The sequence below is a fragment of the Coccidioides posadasii genome, chromosome 1, assembly GCF_018416015.2.
Source record: "Coccidioides posadasii str. Silveira chromosome 1, complete sequence".
NCBI classification, from domain to species: domain Eukaryota; kingdom Fungi; phylum Ascomycota; class Eurotiomycetes; order Onygenales; family Onygenaceae; genus Coccidioides; species Coccidioides posadasii.
The window spans coordinates 1598049-1617079 of record NC_089407.1 but is presented as its reverse complement, the minus strand read 5'-3'; the positions used below and the strand labels follow the sequence as shown (position 1 = coordinate 1617079).

The following is a 19031-nucleotide window of genomic DNA, read 5'->3' as shown; positions in this document are numbered from 1 at the left end:
GCCTCTCCTGTCCCGTCTCGCACACAGTTTGCGTTTCCGGCGACTCCCTGACGATGAGTACCGAGACCAACGCTAACAGGATTGCAGAGGTAAACACTTCCATCCTGGACTCCAACCTCCTTTGAACAGATTGAGGTACTAACCTTGTTCTGTTCCCAATTGTCTAGTTGTCTGCTCAACTTTGTGTGCGGCTGTCTTATGCGGCTGCCAAAGTTGAAAGGGACTGGGAATTCGATCCCAATGAAGGGAAATACGTCTTTTCGCGGCGAGCTTCACTATCTTCCTCTCCGAAAGCAGTCCGTCGCACTCCCAAACAAACGACTAAGTCACCTAAGGTAGAAAAATCAACTTCGCCTCGCCAGCGTCATGTCAATGGCGCACGAATCCGGGAAATGTTGGAGATGGGACAAGGAACGGTGTCGCTGGGTACTTCTTCTAGCAATGGCGCTATGGAAACCTGCCAAAAGCACTCATCCGCTTCAAGTGTTTCGCATCACCCGGTAGATTCGAAGGATCAGATTATCTCGCTTGATATGGCGCAGATTCCACGGCTTGAACCACCTGCAAACATTGTCTCGGGCGCTTTTAATAACCCTAGACAAAGGCCGAATCCTAATGATACGAGGTCAATATATTCTTCCTGTGCGACCTTCAGTCCGAACAAAAAGCCTGCGTTGACACACCAATCGTCAACGTCCTCGTTAGACGATATCAACTCACCAACTTCCGTAATACCTGGTACTCCGTCCCAACCCCAATTTCCCTGTCTATCCTCGACCCCGTTAAACAGCATACATCCTCTCGCAAAGTTGCGAACACCCTCTCAGAACGCGCTCATGGAACAAGACGCCATTGAGACACTACTATTCATGTCCAGTCCCGAAAATTCAGGATACTACCCAGGCTCCCAACACCAGCCGAAGCAACCCATTCCACGGAGTGCGAACATCACTCCGCTACTCTCAGCGTTCGGATCCGAATCAGTGTCCAATGCCTCTGCATTAGAGCCAGAGGGTGATATGGATCCGCGTAGCACAAAGCAGCGTACGACGCACATCCATAGAAGTAACTATGCCTCACAAGGACGCTACGAGCGGAGTCACAATTTCAGAGGAGCAGGACTTGAGCACGAGGCAGGAGACGAGATTGATCGCATGCTCGACGAGATGGTAGACAGTGATGAAGACTTAGAGCTTAACTGGCTTTCGAACCACGAGGCCAGGGCCGCCATGCCACAAAATGGGCCTGATCCAGGCACGTTGCTGGAGCCGCCGCCGGAGGTTCAGCCCTAAATCTTCCTTCGCTCATATTTCTTTTTCTATAGTTCTTGGCAGTCTCTTTTCTTTTTTTTTTTTCCCCCCCCTTCTTTGAGGGGGGGTCTCCTGGCTTCCTCACGAATGATGACTGTGCATTGCGTTTTATGACAGTGGCATGCTGCTGGTGTCCTTCTTTGGATTTGTTTCTGGAGTTATCGGCATATTCTTTGTGAAGACATTCTTTAAAGTCATATAGGCCATTTTGGTTCTTTGCATTCATGGCATTTTTTTCGTTGTGGCTCAATCCTGCAGTGTGTGACACCATGCTGACAGCCTTCTGGCATGGTGGCTTGCGCTTATTCTTGGTTCGAGGCTTCGCTTCATGCACATCATTATTTGTCGGATTTTGCGGCTCTAATTAACAAAGAAGGTCATGGGATGTAAGCAATTCTGTGCCCGATGGCATATGCATGTGTTATATATTGAATGCTTTTGTTATACATCTTTTTGAAAGCTTTTTGGGGGCCCCTATCTGGCAAAAATCTACTTCTGTTGATTATTCCATTGGATTCAAAAGGTCCTCAATGTCCATGATTCATCGCGGGCAGGTTACGCTGCTCTATAGGATGATTACACAAATCAGTTTATTCAATTAAACTCTGGCTACTGTGCAAGATACCCTCCTTCCACTGGCAATATATGGCCAGTGATCCAGCTCGCATCATCGGAAGCCAAAAACACAGCGGAGCCGGCTATTTCTTCCGGCTTACCCATTCGTTGCGCGAATGGATGTTTAGAGCCAATGGCCGCATACAGTGCTCTTGCACGCGGATCGGGGGAATGGGGATCGAGGAAAGGCTTGACCAAGGGCGTTTCAATGTAGCCTGGTGCGATGCCGTTGACATGTCTATGAATGACGTCGTTAATGCCGAAGGAGCGGTGGAATGTGAGACGGAGGAGACTGACATTCTATCCTGTCCATAATCCAGTGCTATTGATTTAGTCATCTGGACCACAGCACCCTTAGATGCACAGTATGGACTGGTCCCAGTGCTGCCGACTAAACCAAGAACCGAGGCCATGTTGATGACCCAGCCTCTGTCACCACTGGGGTGCGGATCTTGGTTTAGCATTTGGGTGATGGCGTATTCTGCGGTTTTATATGAGCATCCAAGTGTCAAGCTATTAGGCAGTCAGGGATATTTGACGGAGCCTTACTACACCCCAGCCAAACGCCTTTGGCATTGACCCCTACGATTGTATCCCATGAGGATTCGGGGGTTTTGTGGATTGGACCCGGCGGGTTGCTCGGGCCATTAGCGACTCCGGCATTGTTAACCATTCTATTGATCATGAGCCGCCATGTCAGCATGTGTCTGGCTTTGCTAACTGACCCCCTCAAATTAGAGCGTTCAAAGCCACCACAATGGAGACATACATATCCAATCTTCCAAATGCGTTTACACATTCCCGAACCAGGTTTTCCACTTCGGTACCAGAAGTGACATCTGTCTTGACGAATATCGATCGCTGCGAAGTACCCTCGCCCGCAGGGTACTCTTGGTTAATAGCTTCATGAGTTGGCCTGGTGTCATCCGGGTCTAGGCGTATTCGAGGCGTTTAGCGATAAGATGCCCCGGGGACCTGGAAATTAATTTGGCAATTCTCCAGAAATCCCAAAACTCTACCACCCTTCTCCAATCCCATGCAGATTTCTCTAACTCTCAACTATATCAAAGTGACAAGAAGGCAAGAAAAAGAGGGGCTATTCACCTTTGGACGCAGAATCAATATCCGCACACACGACGTGTGCGCCCTCGGCCGCATACCTCAAGGCGATGGCCCGTCCAATCCCGGAGGAAGCTCCAGTGACGACGGCGGTTTTGCCGTGAAGGCGACCAACAGAAGCGGCCATGACAACGACTAAATATGTAGCTATAGAGGTACTCCGTAGTGCAACAAGGAAGCAAGAGAAATGAAGGGACCTCGAGCAAGCTAAAATAACGAGAGAGAGAGGGGGGGAGCCTTCGGACAGGGTGTTCAATGTGTGGGCCCCGCGGAGTTGATTAATGGATCCCTGGAAGGATCTTGAAATATGTATATCGCTCGGGGTAAATGGCTTCCGCTTCTCTCTATTGAAACCTTTTGCCACGGAGGACGGAGTGGTGGTTATCTAAATAGCTTGGATGGTTAACTCGTGTGTAACGCCACCACCCTGCAAGCTAGACAATGTCCTGAGGAGTCTACGGAGTAGAATCTGATAGTTAACTACATGTCCCGCTGCCGTTTGTCACCAAAGACCCCGTTCTCGTCTGCCAAAAGCAAGACAAGAGGCAGTTCATCTCGCTGGAACAAGGCCCATGTCTTGTTCTCGGCTTCAAGCAAGATTTGGCATTTTTGAATTTCAGCAGCTGAAGTGCATGTTTCTGCTTGGTTGGACCGGGATCATCAGGGGAGTTATGAACCGGTTTATCAACCCCAGTCGCTTTTTATGCCGTTCTTATGCAGCAGCAGCACTCCAGTTAACTAAGTAATTATGTACGGAGTAACGTAATTCCCAAGCGAGCTGATCACCCAAGCGAACCGATCACCATTTCAAAATTCCACTCAATTAAAGAACTCTTCCACTTCAACATGCAATTATGCCACCAATTCGCAATAAAAATTCTTCGAATTCAATTGAGAGAGAGGGAAGACTTGAACTCACGATAAAATCTATTAAAAATCAAGAAATTACCTCTATTTGTGAAGCTGCTAGAGTCTATAATATTCCCTACACTACACTCTATAACCAGCTAAAAGAACAAGCTCCACAGGTGAATTTACACACAAATTCACACAAATTATCTCCTGCTGAAGAAGATAGACTAGTTGAATGGGTGCTGGATCAAGCTAAACAAGAAATTCTCTCCTGGCCTGCATTAGTTGAAGATACAGCTAATTATCTTCTTACTATATGGGATTCCACCACCTCCATCAACCCCTCTCTACACATTGGCAAGAACTGGGTGTCAAATCTAGTGGCATGCTGTCCAGAGCTCCAAAGCTGCTATTCCAGACACTATAATCATGACTGTGCTAAGTGCAAAGATCAGCAGGTTATGAAGAATTGATTTAAGATCTTGAGAGATACAATTACTGAGCATGGGATTCTGCCAGAGAATATATACAACTTTGATGAGACTGGCTTTGCTATAGAACTCTGCACCACTACTAAGATTATTACTAGTAGTGAGTGCTATGGCAGAGCAAAGCTTCTACAGTCTGGCAATTATAAGTGAGTAACTGTAATTGAAGCAGTGAATGCTTTAGAATAGACTCTATGTGAGGATTGTATGTGTGGATCAGTGTGACAATGAATCTCTAGGAGGAATATACATGGGAAAAAGAGTACACAAGATAAAAGGTCTGTATTCTGGCAACTATGTATGACTTATAAACAAGATTGCCACTGGCTCCCAGCAAGAGATTTGTGCAGTGATGATCTTTTATGTGTGCTCACAAGCATGTGACTTAGTGCTTTGTGAGGACACATGCAACTCCCAGCAGCTTGTGAGCTGAGATTTCTGACCTTTACAGATGCTGTTTGTCTGTGTAAAGAGTTCATAGTGAATTCTTACAGATTCCTTCTTCTTGTAAGTCTTGGTCCCTCAAGACAGCTGTCTTATTAAAAATCTTCATGAGTAGAAAAACAAAAAACCTCTTAGAAAAAATAAAAATTTTCTTATAAGAAAAAGAGTACAGCCTCACTAGAGATGTGATATCAACACAACTCTAATAATACAACAGAACCCAATAACACAATAATGTGTAGAGAGTCTTTATTGTTCTTGCTAGCTCTGTATCACTATTAGATAATGAATACTAGCTTAAGAGAGAGCTTTCTCTTGCTTTCTCTTTCTCTTCTTTTCTTCTCTTTCTTCTCTAGCCTATATTATCTTTACAAAGATAAGTGAACTCTTCAAGCACTGCTTCACATGGGAGACAGACTCACAGAAGGTCTCTGATATTCTGGAAGAAAAATAGCTTTACTTTAACATTCCACATGATTGACTAAAAGATCACAAGCTGGTGAGTTCATCTCTGATTGTATCTTTGCTTTGCATGACCATTCAGTTTTGTCTTCACATGAGGTTTGGTTTACAGAGAGACTGATGCTTGCTAGCAGTTGCTGCTAGTGTGCAGTTCTTTCTTCTCTTCTCTCACAACTCATCTTCACTTTTCTTTCTCAGAAGAACCCCTACTCTCTCTTTCATGGATGAGATTGAGTCTTTGGTGAGTAGTTGCAAGAAGTTTGGAAAGTGTTTGTAACTGATAGTTCTAGAGTGTTGTTGTTCCCCCTCCATCTTCTCCACCAGTTGTCACTGCCCCTCCTACACCAGCTTAAGCTGTTGTTAGGTGAACCAGTCATAGGTCATGTAGGTTTTCCCAGGATTAGGGGTACGAAAGAGCTAAGTAGGTATGATGCCTGCAACTGATAGAAGAGAGTTGTGCATAAAATATAGGGGTTCCCTCACTTGGAGACTGAATGCTGGGGTTCCCACAATCCATGTGAATCATGTGATTCTTATACATTCAGCATTGGGGTCATGTGAATACCTCTGAACATCCAATGTTATCTGATGCTTGGTTGGTCTAGATCTATGTTTGTAACACTATCCCCTCTCCAGAGGCCTCAGACTCTGAGACATAAGACTACTGAAGTGGTTTTTTGTATATTGTTGTAGCTTTCCTATTATTGGTGGAGTATTGTAGATTCTTGAATGTGTAAGCTTCTGCATTACTTACTGCTTGTCTATATAGATATTCTGCATGCATATCACTGTTGGTTGCAGTAGACATTCTTCATTATAGAACAGTAATTGTTTTATTACAAAAGTCCAGTATTTTATTATGTACTTATTTCTTTGTTTGTTTGCTTATCTGATTGATATATCATCTGTTGTCTGTTGTTACATTGTTTATCAACAAGTTGTGAAACTAGCAATCTTGGTGTGTTATAATAAATATAAATAGAGAGTTTCTGGCTCTCTTCTTTCTTCTTTTCTTTTGCTTTGTTTGAGCTCAGACATCATTTCTTGTTTATTTTATAATTTATCACAATATTGTTATTAAAAGATTCTATTGCACATAATAAAGAAGACACTCTTTTATACTCTATCTGTGTTTACTTAATGTTCACAGACCACCTGAATGAAGACAAGCCTTGTCTATAGAATACTAAGAAGAAATCTTGTTCTTATTATTTAGAATATTAAACTCATATCTGTTATAATATAAGTGTGTCTTTGTCTGTTCTTCTTGTTATTCTGACATGGCTGTAGGTTCCAGAATCTGCCATTAAACTAGTTTGTTGGCTCTTGCAACTTCAAGAAGAATACTATAGTTTTGATATAGCTAATTCATGTCATTCATACAATATCAAGTGCATGAGTATACTTGTGTGTGAATTTCATGGGCTCAACTCAGAAGTCACTAAATATCACCATTACCAAGCTACTTCTACTGTTAAAGAATCTTTCATGAAATGTTGTTGTCTTGTCTCATGCTATATAGTCAAGACTGTAGATCTTGTGTCTGAGACAGAATCTATTAAAGATAGTCTATCTGAGTTTTCTTATTCATCAAGCCCAGTTCATACTGTTCTCTCTCAGATAGAAAATGAAGTTGCAAACATCTAAGTCTTGCTTGACCATCTTACAACTTATTTGATAAGTGAAATTAAAGCTTTTCAAGATAGCACAGAAACCAGTCTTATAGATCTTCTGTACTATCTTACTTGTTCTCAGACTAACTTTTGCTTAGACTAATCTCACATCTTCTATTAATTATCTAATTAATATTGTTTCTTCTGATTTTCAGAGTATTATAGAAATGCTTCATTCTCTTTATACTTCTTTATCTGTAATGTCTTTCTTTGTAACTGTATCTTCTGTTGTGATTCTGTCTGTTATTATATCAAATGTATCTGTGACTTCTGAGTCTTGCTTGTCTATGGCCAGTTTGCCACTGTTGCAGCCATGTCTTAGGCACTCTTATAATATGTCTTCTCATCATTAAATTCTTGATTTTATAGATGTGTTATGATTTTTATATTTGTTTTGTGTCATGTTTATCTTTCTTTCTGTATGTAGGTTTGTTTATTTTCTTGTAATTTTATCTTTTCTTTAGATAATTCTTAAGAGTTTCTTGTGCATTTTCAAGATTTTTCTCAGATTCCCATGTTGATTCCTCAATAGAGAATTCTTTTCACTTCACTAGATAATATCTCTTGTAGTAGTGTGCTTTGTTATTCAAGATTTCATCTACTTTCCACTCATGATGATTGTCTACCAGTACTACAGAAGAATATGTTAGTGTCTTATCTGTTCTTGTGTGGTACAGTTCTAACAATAAGATATGAAAAACATTGTGAATCTGATAGCTTGAAGAGAGCTTCAGTTGATATGTGTTATTTTCTATAATCTCTATCACTGAGAAAGATTCATAGTACTTGTTGTCTAACTTCTTGCAAGAATATATTATTTGTAGATTTCTTGATGATAATATCACTTTATCACCAGATGTATATACTTTATCTTAATATCTTCAGTTATAGAACTGTGCTTGATCTTCTTTTGCTTTTGTTAAATATTCTACCAGACTATTTCTTAACACAGAGATTATTCTCAGTCTTCTGTGGAATACTGTCTGTATATTGTTGTTATTGTTAACTAACTTCTGAATCTTGTCTGATTTTCTAGATTCAAAGCTGTACATTGCTTTGAACAGGGACATATATATTGTGAAGTGTTCTGATCTGTTGTATGCAAATTCTGCATACACAAGCTACTTCTCTCAGTTGTCTTGTCTATAACTATAATAGGCACAAAGATATTCCTCTAAAATCTTGTTCAGTATTTCTGTTTGGCCATCTGTTTGTGGATGGAATGCCATGCTAAGTTTTTATCTAACTTTTATGTGAAAATATAGCTCTGACCAGTATTCACTTGTGAAAACAGATCCCCAGTTCAAAACAATATTATTTGAAAATCCAAAGTCTTTAAACACTCTTCTAAACAGAAGATTTATCATCTCTGGTGTGTCTTCTTCTTTTTATATACAAGAAAATGTGCAAGCTTTGTAAATCAATTCACAACAACCAGGACTGTATTGTATGAGTTTCTCTTCTCTCCACTTAGAGAGAGATCTGTTATAAAGTTTATGGATATTGAACATCAGAGATTACTGGGTGTTGGCAATAATGCAAGCAACTTATATGATTTGTGTGTTGAAGTCTTCTCTTGTTGACAGGTTTGGCATTTGTGTATGTACATCTGGATATCTTATCTCATTAATTACCAATTGTATTTTCACTGGAGCAAGGCAAATATCTTTGCCATGCCAAAGTGACCTGCAAATGGATTATCATGATGGACTTATAGTAGTTCCTGCCTTAGAGTCAGATTATTAGGGATGTAGATTCTGCTGCTCTTCATTAAAAGATCTCATTCATCTATTTTTCACTCTGACTGCTGAGATTCTGTCTTGATAAATCTTACTTGTACAGAGAAATTGTCTTTCTGTGCTTCTAGCAGCAGGTTCAACATGCTCACAGTTGGTTTGTTATAGATTTTTTTGTTTTTTGTCATTATGTTCACATATATATGGAAAATCCAAGATCTTCTGTAATTTCTTTGTTAAGCCTCCCCAGCATCTTTGACTGGTGCTTTCTGAACTAACTCAATCATCTTAATATCACCAGATCTTTTCTGTGCCATTTCTACTCTACTGCTTTGGACAGTGCAAGCAGCATGTACTTGAATATCTTCTTTATTAAAGAAAGTTTCTTCAAATGGATCTTACTCTAAAACATTATCTGTGTAATATTATTTGAGTGTATATGTTAACAGACCAATGTCTTCTTCTAGTTTGATATAATCTGGTCTTCATAATAATGTGTTGGCTGGATTATGCTTTCCAGAGTGATAGAGAATCTCAAAGTTATACACTTCAAGAATCTCTATTCATCTTATGTATTGTTGTTGTGCCATCTTGTTTATGGACTTTCTAAATGAACAAAGATTTGCATGATTTATGATAATCTCTACAGAGTACTTTATTTCTTCTAAGTACTGCTGTCAATAAATAAATACTTGGACAATAGCCAACATCTTCTTATTCAGCATACCATAGACTTGTTGAGTCTGGTCAAACTTGAATAATCAGTAGACAACTGGATGCTACTCATTTTCAAATAGCTATAGCAATATTGTATCTGTAGTATGTTCTGAAGTGTCTGTCTCCAGACATATTCTACATTCTAAATTATAGTGCTGGATGACAGACTCTCTAAAGAAGACTGCCTGCAACTCACAAAATACTTCTCTGACAGTAAGTATTAGAAGAAAAGATTCTTTCTTTCTTTTCTTTTCACTGCTCTTCAAGAGATCTGTCAACAGTGCCATGATAACTAAGTACTTTTGTATGAACCTCCAATAGAAGTTCACAAAACCCAGAAATATCTGAATATCATGAAAACTTTATAATAAGAGTCACTCTGTAATTATTTGTACCTGCTTTGGGTCCATCTTAATATCTTTGTTATCAATAATATATCTAAGGTATAAGATTGTTTGTCTTTTGAAAGCACACTTAGCAAGCTTTGCAAACAACTAGTATTCTCTTAGATGCTTCATAACTAGTCTAATATGTTTCTCATGCTCTCTCTCTGAGACTGAGAAAATAAGAATATCATCTAGATAAATTACACAGCATACATCAACCAGGCCTGCCAGCACCCTATTAATATAGAACTGGAAGATTACTGGTGTGTTTGACAATCTGAAAGACATAACAAGATACTCAAAACTCTCAAACTTTATACAAAATATGGTCTTCTATTTGTCTTCTTCTTTGATTCTAATCTGGTGGTAGGCATTATATAGATCTATCTTGGAAAAGTAGTGTGCTCCTGCCAACCAGCTTAACATCTTGTCTATCAATGGCAAGAGATAATGGTTCTTCACTGTGATTGTGTTAAGACCATGATAATTAATACAGAGTCTGAGTTCTTCATCAGCTTTGAATGCAAACAATACTGAAGCCTCTGCTGAACTTTATGATGGATGTATTCAACTCTTGTATAACTTGTTCTTGATATACTCTTGTAGAACCTCTGTCTGCTTGGGCAATAGTTTATAGATTGGCATGTACAGAGGCTTACAGCTGTTTTTAAGAATAATTTAGTGACTAATCTTTATTAATTCTGGTAACTCTGCTGCTTTTTCTTCTGAGAAAATATCTTTATAGTCTCTCAACCACTCAGGCACTTCTGTCAGAACTTGATTATTGTCTGATGTAAAAATAATATAAAAGAGTTTGTTCTTGATACACACTACTTAAAGAAATTTATCTGCATTCAGAAGTTTCACTGTTTTCTCTAAGAATTAGTAATGTTATATCTTGTTCTTTCAGTCTATGTCTGGGTTGAAATTTTCTAACTATGGCATGCCTAGAACTATATTCACATTGACCATGTTGATCACCACAAATGTATGTTTTACTATCTTTGTAGTCCCTATGAAGTCTGTTATAGTAAGTTGGATCTTATAGATACTGTACCAATCAGCCTCAGCTCTGTTCAATATCTTAATAACTTTTATAGGTGTTTCTGGTTGATCCCAGTCCAATTGGAATGTCAGTTTGTAGAAGATACTGTCTACTGTAGTACCTGAGTCCAACAGTGCAGCTTGCTCTGTAAGACCATCTGATAGTGTAGTCAGTATGGCTGACAGACACATACTGTGTCTGCTTGTCTTCTCTATTGAGTTAACACTCTGTCTTTCTAATGTTTGACCTGGGTCTTGCATGAGCTTTATAACTCTAGTCTTTGTCTGATTCTTGTTCTTTTTGTCTGTCTGCTGGGACTTGTTGAAGCTGTTTGTACAGAACTTTGTCCTATAGTCTGATTAATTACATCTTAGACAGAGCTCTTCATTCATTTGTTATTTATATTTCTCTTTCAATATTTTTGAAAGTGGTTTCACTGGTATCTTCTTTATTTATGGATAATCTTCTTTGTTGTCTTGTTGAAATGCATCTTTCTCTTGAGAGATTGAGATTTTTCATTTCTTCTCATTTTAGTTCTTGTTCCACTGACTTTGCTTCTTCTTTTCTAGAATGGACTCAATAAGCATTGCTTATTCTTATAATTCTGCAACTATTTTTGATTAGTGTTGTAGTTTATCTAGTTCAGTCTGGATAATTAATCTGAGCTTCATCTGTAGAAAGAGTACATAAAAGAATTCATCTGGTAAACTATCCAGATTCTGTTTGAGTTTGACAATGTATGTAAAAAACAAGAGTATGGGTTGGTTCTCTTGTTGAATGGTATCATGATAATGCTGCATTGTGTCTTAACTACAAGTTATCTTGAGTTCAATATTGTTCTTACACCACATCTTGAATTTATTTCATAATATGGGTAGTTGTTCTCTCTCTATTCTCAACATCTGCCCAATGCATCTGAGATTTGTTATGAAAATGGCTGAATGCCTAATCAATTCTGACCACATTTGGTGTCTTTTATAATGATTTTCTCAGGCAAAACTGCTGTCTTATTAAAGCTAATTATAATTTGCACTTGCCAAGTGATTTGTCATAGTAGTAAAATACTTTTAGTGACTTTACATTATTGAAATTATCTAACTTCTCTATCAGTCTTGTGTGTAAGAGAAACTCTAAAGAAAAATTATTATTTGCTATTCTCTATTTATATTTTATCTACTTCTGCAGTCTGTGTATCTTGTTTTATTTATATATGTCTGCTAGATTCTTTTGCAGATATATCTTTTTTTCTTTAAAGATCTTCTTTCTTCAGGTTTTGTTCAATATATTGAGGGATGTATCTCTGTTGCCTGTATCATCTGCTGGTGTCTTGCTGGTGGTGGCTTTACTGCTACCAGCACCTTTATTAATGTTCATCTCCTCCATGTTAGTGTCTATCTCTGTTGGGTCCACAATGTAGGGTGTTGTTGTGGTTCATCTTGTAGGTCTTGATGGCATTGTACTAACTTAGGCAATCATATGTCAGAGTGTTCAGAATGTTAAATGAACTGGTTGTAGGTCATATAAATTTTCCCAGAATTAGAGATATGAAAGAGCTAAGTAGATACAATGCCTGCAACTGATAGAAGAGAGTTGTGTGTAAAACATAGAGGTTCTCTTACTTGAAGACTGAATGCTGAGGTTCCCATAATTCATGTGAATCATGTGATTCTTATACATTCAGCATTGGGGTCATGTGAATACCTCTGAACATCCAATGTTGTTCAATGCTTGGTTGGTCTAGGTCTACATTTGTAACAGCTGTAAGTGCTTCTTGTGAGCTGATATTAGTTTGCATGCTGATGGAGTTAAGATTCTGCCACTCTGTCTCCCTCTTCTGTGATTGTTGCTCCAGCCCCAGCCAGAAATGTGAGTATTCTCTATTATATTTTAGTTTACAGCTAATCTTCTTTAGATTGTTGTTGTTGTTCCTCCTGCACCAGCAGGGTTTGTAGGTGTCATGATTCTGCAGAATGCTTGAGACCATCCAGCACCCTTTCTGTAAGATCAATAATAATGATTTCAGATTATCTTCATCCAAATGCCACCAGCTGCTACTTTTGCTGATGTATTATAGATTAATTCAGTGGTTCTCTCAGGTCTCCCCTCCCACACAGGGGCACAAGCTTTATCTGTCTGTAAAAGAGCATGGTGTCACAAGCCTATCTAAAGACCTGTGCTTATTGCTGGTTTGAATAATTCAAATCAGTTAGCTGTCCACACCCAGCTCTGCAAGAGTATTCTCATGACTAGAGCTGGGGCCCAGCCATCACCAGAACAGGAGTGCTCTGTCTGCAAGAGAGCACAGCAGAGCTATAATAATATAGTCTTTACAGAGTGCATCTCCACAGACTTGGGTCAAAAATATAACAACTGTCTATATTATAGACACCTTGCTTGCTCTTTCCAGCAGTAAGATTATAAGTAGTTGTTACAGATCTTTACAGAAGAAGCTGGAGACTCTAATTATATAGTCTTAGTTTAGTTTTTCTTTTTTTGTTTTGAAATCAATTGAATTCAGTTCAGTTTGACTATATCTTTTCTCTCTCTAATTCATTTTCTAGTTCCACTACCTCCATTCATTTCTTTCACAAACCAGGCTTGTCTAGGTTCCTACTATGGAATTGTTGGAGTAGCTTTCTCAGTGGATGGACATTGCTCACAAGAATCCATGTCTTGTTCTTCTTATTATTATATTCTTTCCAATGTATTCTGTACCACAGCTTGTGACCCTCTCTCTTCAAGTTAATTATCTTATGGACCTAGTACTTCTTTTCATTCTTATCTATCTCACAAACTTTATGATGAGATGAGCTATCAATTTCTTCACAGATCTTGTGTTTGTGGAGCAGAGATACATGAAAGATATTATGAGTTTACAGACCTGGAGACAGTTCCAGTCTGTAGGTTCACAAGTCTATCTTCTCCATAATTCTACAAGACCCATGCCTCAACAAATCCAGTTTTTTGTTAGGCTGTGTGGTCTTGATATTACAAAGATCAAGTCATATCTTGTCTTTCATCTGGAAGATCTTTGTGGTGTGCTTCTGGTTATAGTACTTCTTCTGATAGACTTGTGTCTTTGTGAGCAATTTCTTGATCTCTTTACAGAGCAATCTTATTGTCTCCATCTGATCTCTTGAATTCTTGCACATATAGCTATACTCATCAGGGTCCAAGAATTCCATTCATGAATTCAGCTTATATATCAGCTGGAAAGATGATTTCTGTGTGGAAGTCTGTTATAAGTTATTGTATGTGAACTTAGCTATTGGCAACCACATCATCCAGTCATTCTGATTATAATTAATATAGCTTTGCAGATACTACTCCAGCACACTATTCAGTCTCTCAGTCTGACCATTAGTTTATGGGTGAAATGCTGTGCTTGTTGCTCTCACAATCTTCAAGATGTGAGTCAAATCACTCCAAAATTCACTTGTGAACAGAGATTCTCAATCTGTTACTATACTTGCAGATAATCCATGCAATCTCACTATCTCACAAATAAAGAGATGGGCCAATTTCTCTGATGTCAGTTTCTTTGTTGTAGGGATAAAGTAAGCTATCTTTGTGAACCAGTCCACTACAACCAGAATACAGTCAAACTGCATCTTCTTAAAATTCAGGCTTGCAGGAAGATCTGTAATAACATCTATACTAATAGATTCTCAAGAGTAATTTGAAATTAATAAGAGTGATAGTTCTTCTTGAGACTTTCTACAAACTCTTCTTGAGTTCTGACAGACTTCACAGGCTTCACAATACTTCTTTATCAGTTCTCTTATTCTTGGCCAAAAGTATTTGCAAGCTATAAGCTTGTACATTCTTACTGTAGCAAAATATCCCACAAGAGATAGATTATAATAATGCCTAATCAGCTCTATTTACAGAGTCTTATTCTGAGAAATGTACACATAACTATCTCTATAGAGAATACTCTTCTTCTCTTTCCACATTATAAATTTCTTTGTGCTCATCTTAATGTCTTTACAGATCTCAGCTGCATAGTCATCACTTTGCAGTAGATTTGACAGTAATATTAACAGATTGAAGCTGTTCTTTTTATAAGAATTCTTCTTACAGATCAGATCTTTAGTCTTCTGAACCTGCATTACAATCTTCTTTACTTTGCATATGTCTTTCAAGATAATCTTCACAAGTAGTTTCTTGATCTCAATCTGAAGCTTTATAGAGATAAGTTGCACATTCTCATCTTCTTTCTTCTCTCTCTGGTTAAGAGAAACTTGAGCTGTTGATTTCAACTTTTCTGTAATCTCTTACTCCTTCACAAGCATTACTCTTAGTTGGTTTGCAGTCTTATAACTCTTCTTATCATCTAGACCAGTCTTCTTGATATAGTCAGATCTTTATAAGAGTTCATCTGTCAGATTCTTAGTTCCTTTTACATGGTCAACTGTGAATCAAAAGACTGTCAGCCTTTGCACCCAGCAGACCTGTCTTCACAAGAGATCTTGAGCAGTCTGGAAGTAGTGCAGGCTATTATAGTCTGTAAGAACTTGAACTAGTGTTCACAAGCCTTCTAACCAGCAGCATCAATATCTAAATAACTTCACAATCACAAGCAGTTCCTGATTATAAATGCCATAGTTCATCTCTGCAGGTTGCATCTTTCACAAATAAAATTCAACTGAAACCCAGATGCCATTCTTTGCCAGCTGTAATAGAATACCACACATCACAAAGTCAGATACATCTGTTTCCAATCTGGTCTTCTGTTTTATATCAAAATGGTGAAGCATAACAGCTTCCACAAATACTCTTTTCAGACTTATGAAGGCTTCACAATCTTTCTTAGTTATGAAAGTGTTGACTTCTCTTCTCATCTCTCTTCATACACATCTGCTTAGCTTTGCTTCTTCTCTCTTTAGGAGAGCAGTCAGGCCACAGACTATCTTAGAGAATCTTGAGATAAAGTGTCTGTAGAAGTTTGCAAATTCTAAGAAGATCTGAATCTCTTTCTTACTGATTGGCTCTGGCTAGTCAAGAATAGTGTTCATGCAGCTCTTCTCCATAAGAATACTTTCTGGTGTTATAACATATTCAAGATAGTTAATCTTGTAAGCATTGAACTTGTACTTTGCCAGCTTGCAATAAAGATCTGTATTCTTGAGTATTTTAAGTATCAATTTCATATGCTTCTCATGGTCTTTCTCACAAGCTAAGTACACAACCACATTATCAAGATAGGCCACCACAAACACATCCAGATATTTGCTAAGTGCCTTCATGATATATAATTGGAAAGCTGCTGGTGCATTTGTGAGTTCAAAAAGCACTATCAAGTACTTAAATAGTCTCTGTGAAGTCTGAAATGCAGTCTTCCACTTATTCTCTTTATAAATTCTCAGTTTATGATAGATATTCTTAATATTTAACTGAGTGAATATTGCAGCTCCTGTAAGCTTATATAACACATCTTCAATCAGTGATAGAGAATATCTATTCTTGACTGTTTTTAAATTCAGATTGTAATAGTTCACACACATTCTTAGTTCACTATTCTTCTTGAATATGAACAGAATGGATGCTTCTGCAGATGACTTGAAGAGCCAGATGAATCTATAGATTAGAGTACTGTTCAGATATTTGTAAAGAGTCTCTTGCTTAGCTTGTAAAAGTCTGTATGTTCTTTCAAATTCTGGCTGCTTCTCTAATTCAAGATCTATAGTCAAATCATCTTTGTAGTGTGGTGGCAGCTCTCAAGCTCTCTTGTTACTAAATACTTCTGCAAGTTTGCAGTAGACTTTCAGTATCTGAAGATCTAGATCTGCTGTCACCATCTGTTCTGATTTATAAAGAGTTATTATATAGATGGGCTTCTCTTCTTCTACAAGCTCTGAGAGATTAACTGGTTTAATCTTTGTGAGTAGATTGTAATACACAGTTTGAAACTCTAGTCTTAGTTTCTTGAAACATATCTTGAGATTGTATTGCTGCAGCTAGCTCAAACCCACTAGCATCTTATCTCTTATATTTGCAACTATCACTTGTTTATGAAACAACTGCCAGTTTCTCTGAGAGTTACAAACTTTAAAGAATATATTTGCAATTCCTTCTGCAAGAGTGATATTCTTATAATCTATAGTAGTTTCAATCTCTATAGACATCTTGTGCATCTCTAGATCTAGCTTTGTGGCCAATCATGAACTGATCACTAGAGATTGACAGCTCAAATTTATTAGTGCTGACCAGATAATACTTCTGTCAGTTGAGCTTCATGTGTCTAGAACAATAGAGGAAAGAGCAAGAAGACTGTTCTTGAATAACTTTATTATATTGATTTTATCTACTTACAGCTCTCTAACTTTCTATTCACTACTCTTCTTCTTCTTGAAACAGTCTTTTGTGAGATAGCTCTTTTGGCCACACTCAAAGCATCTTCCATTCTTTTTCAAGACTACATAATTCTTGATAAGATTCTTCCCCATCTTCTGAGCAGGTCTCTGGAGTTGACTTCTCTTATTCATTTACAGTCTTGAGTCATTAGTCTTCATATCTCTACAAGCACTTTTAACTAGATTGGTAGACTTCACATGTGAGGCATTCTTCATATAGACTACTGACACACTTGGTTGGAGCTAGATGGCCAGTGCTACTATATCATCAATGTCATCTGGTATCTCCAGCTGTTCATTCAGTTTAGTTTGCATGAGCTTATTCAAGCTCCATATAAACAGATTCTTCTTTATTTTTGTGGAATCTTCAAATTCTTCACCAATCTCTGTTATGAGCTCTAGAAATTATTGACAATAGACATAATCAGTTTCATTCAAACTTTTGCAAAGATCAAAGATTGCTTGTTAAAAGTTTCATGTGCAGTTTGCTGGATCTTCTAGCCTTACACATAGAAATTCTTTAAGGCTAGTCCAGTTGTTTTTTGATAGATTATCTTTGTGATGGGCCTTCCAAAGATCTTTCTCAATATAACCAAGTTCTGTAAGAGCATATGTGAGGGTATCCTCATTATTCAGTTTGCTTGTGTTGTGAATGGATTCAATATCTGAGATGAACTGGCAATATTGTGTGTAGGTTCCAGTCTGATAGTGCTTTATGTGTTGTGGTGGTCTCAAGATTGACAGATGCTTTGTGGGTATTAGATTAAAGATAGCTATATCAAGAGATTCACTTTGTGAGTGTTTTTGGGTGTTCTGGAGAGTATTTAACTTCTCTTGCCATTTCATCATTTTCTTTAGTAGTTTGGTCTCCTCACAAAGCTGTTGGATTTTATCTTTTGATATCAGAGTAGACTCTCTCTCTGAGTTCACAGTGCTTGTTTCATCAACAGTTGAGAGAGATGACATGTCAAGATTGGTTATCTCTTTGTGAACTTGGATTTATTCTTCAGATAGATTTTTGGCTGGTGTTCCAGATTCACAAGTTTCAGAGAGTTGGCTTCTTTGTGTTGATACCATTATTGGATGTCATTAAAGAAGAGTGGCAAAATGTGAGAATTGTACATGTAGATCAGCATGATAATGAATCTCTAGAAGAAATATACATGAGAAAAAGAGTATGTGAGATAAAAGATCTGTATTCTAGCAATTATGTACAACTTGTAAACAAGATTGCCACTGACTTCCAGCAAGAGATTCACACAGTGATGATCTTTTATGTGTGCTTGTGAGCATGTGACTTAGTGCCTTATGAGAACACATGCAACTTCCAGCAGCTTGCAAGCTGAGGCCTCTGGCCCTCATGGGTGCTGTTTGTCTGTGTAAGGGGTTTGCGGCGAATCCTTACACTCTACCCCCCTACATTATTCTTAAAGATCAGGGCTTGTTGAAAGGGTAGTTTGAAGGCCTTCCAGAAGACTAAAGACTAGATGCTAGTTCAAATAGCTGGACTACTGATAAAATAAATCTTAAATAGCTTCAACAGGTCTTTATTCCTGTGGCAAATCTATATAGAGTTGGCAGTTCTATTCTTCTTATCCTGAATGAGTACAGCAGTCATCTTACCCCAGAATTTGATCAAATTTGCAAGAATAATGCTATAATATATCTTTGCATGCCATTTCATCTCTCTCATCTTCTGCAGCCACTAGATATGAGCATTTTCTCAGTTTTAAAGCAAGCATATGAAGACCTAGTTCAGCAGCAAATGCAGCTTGAATTTAATGTTATTTGAAAGACAGATTTTCTAGATACTTATTCTACAGCATGC

General features: G+C 38.1%; 2 protein-coding genes across 2 annotated transcripts; one reads left to right on the top strand and one right to left on the bottom strand.

The window, feature by feature from the left end:
* Positions 1-53: 53 nt before the first annotated feature.
* Positions 54-1292, top strand: D8B26_000462 (uncharacterized protein; the record flags this gene model as incomplete). The annotated part of the gene is made up of 2 exons (XM_003071277.2): positions 54-89; positions 168-1292. 2 exons carry the CDS (start codon positions 54-56, stop codon positions 1290-1292), a joined length of 1161 nt encoding a protein of 386 aa, XP_003071323.2.
* A 627-nt stretch (positions 1293-1919) lies between these two features.
* On the bottom strand, positions 1920-3171 carry D8B26_000461 (uncharacterized protein; the record flags this gene model as incomplete). Its single annotated transcript, XM_003071276.1, has 5 exons — positions 1920-2163; positions 2223-2406; positions 2475-2599; positions 2695-2857; positions 3030-3171. 5 exons carry the CDS (start codon positions 3169-3171, stop codon positions 1920-1922), a joined length of 858 nt encoding a protein of 285 aa, XP_003071322.1.
* Positions 3172-19031: the final 15860 nt, after the last annotated feature.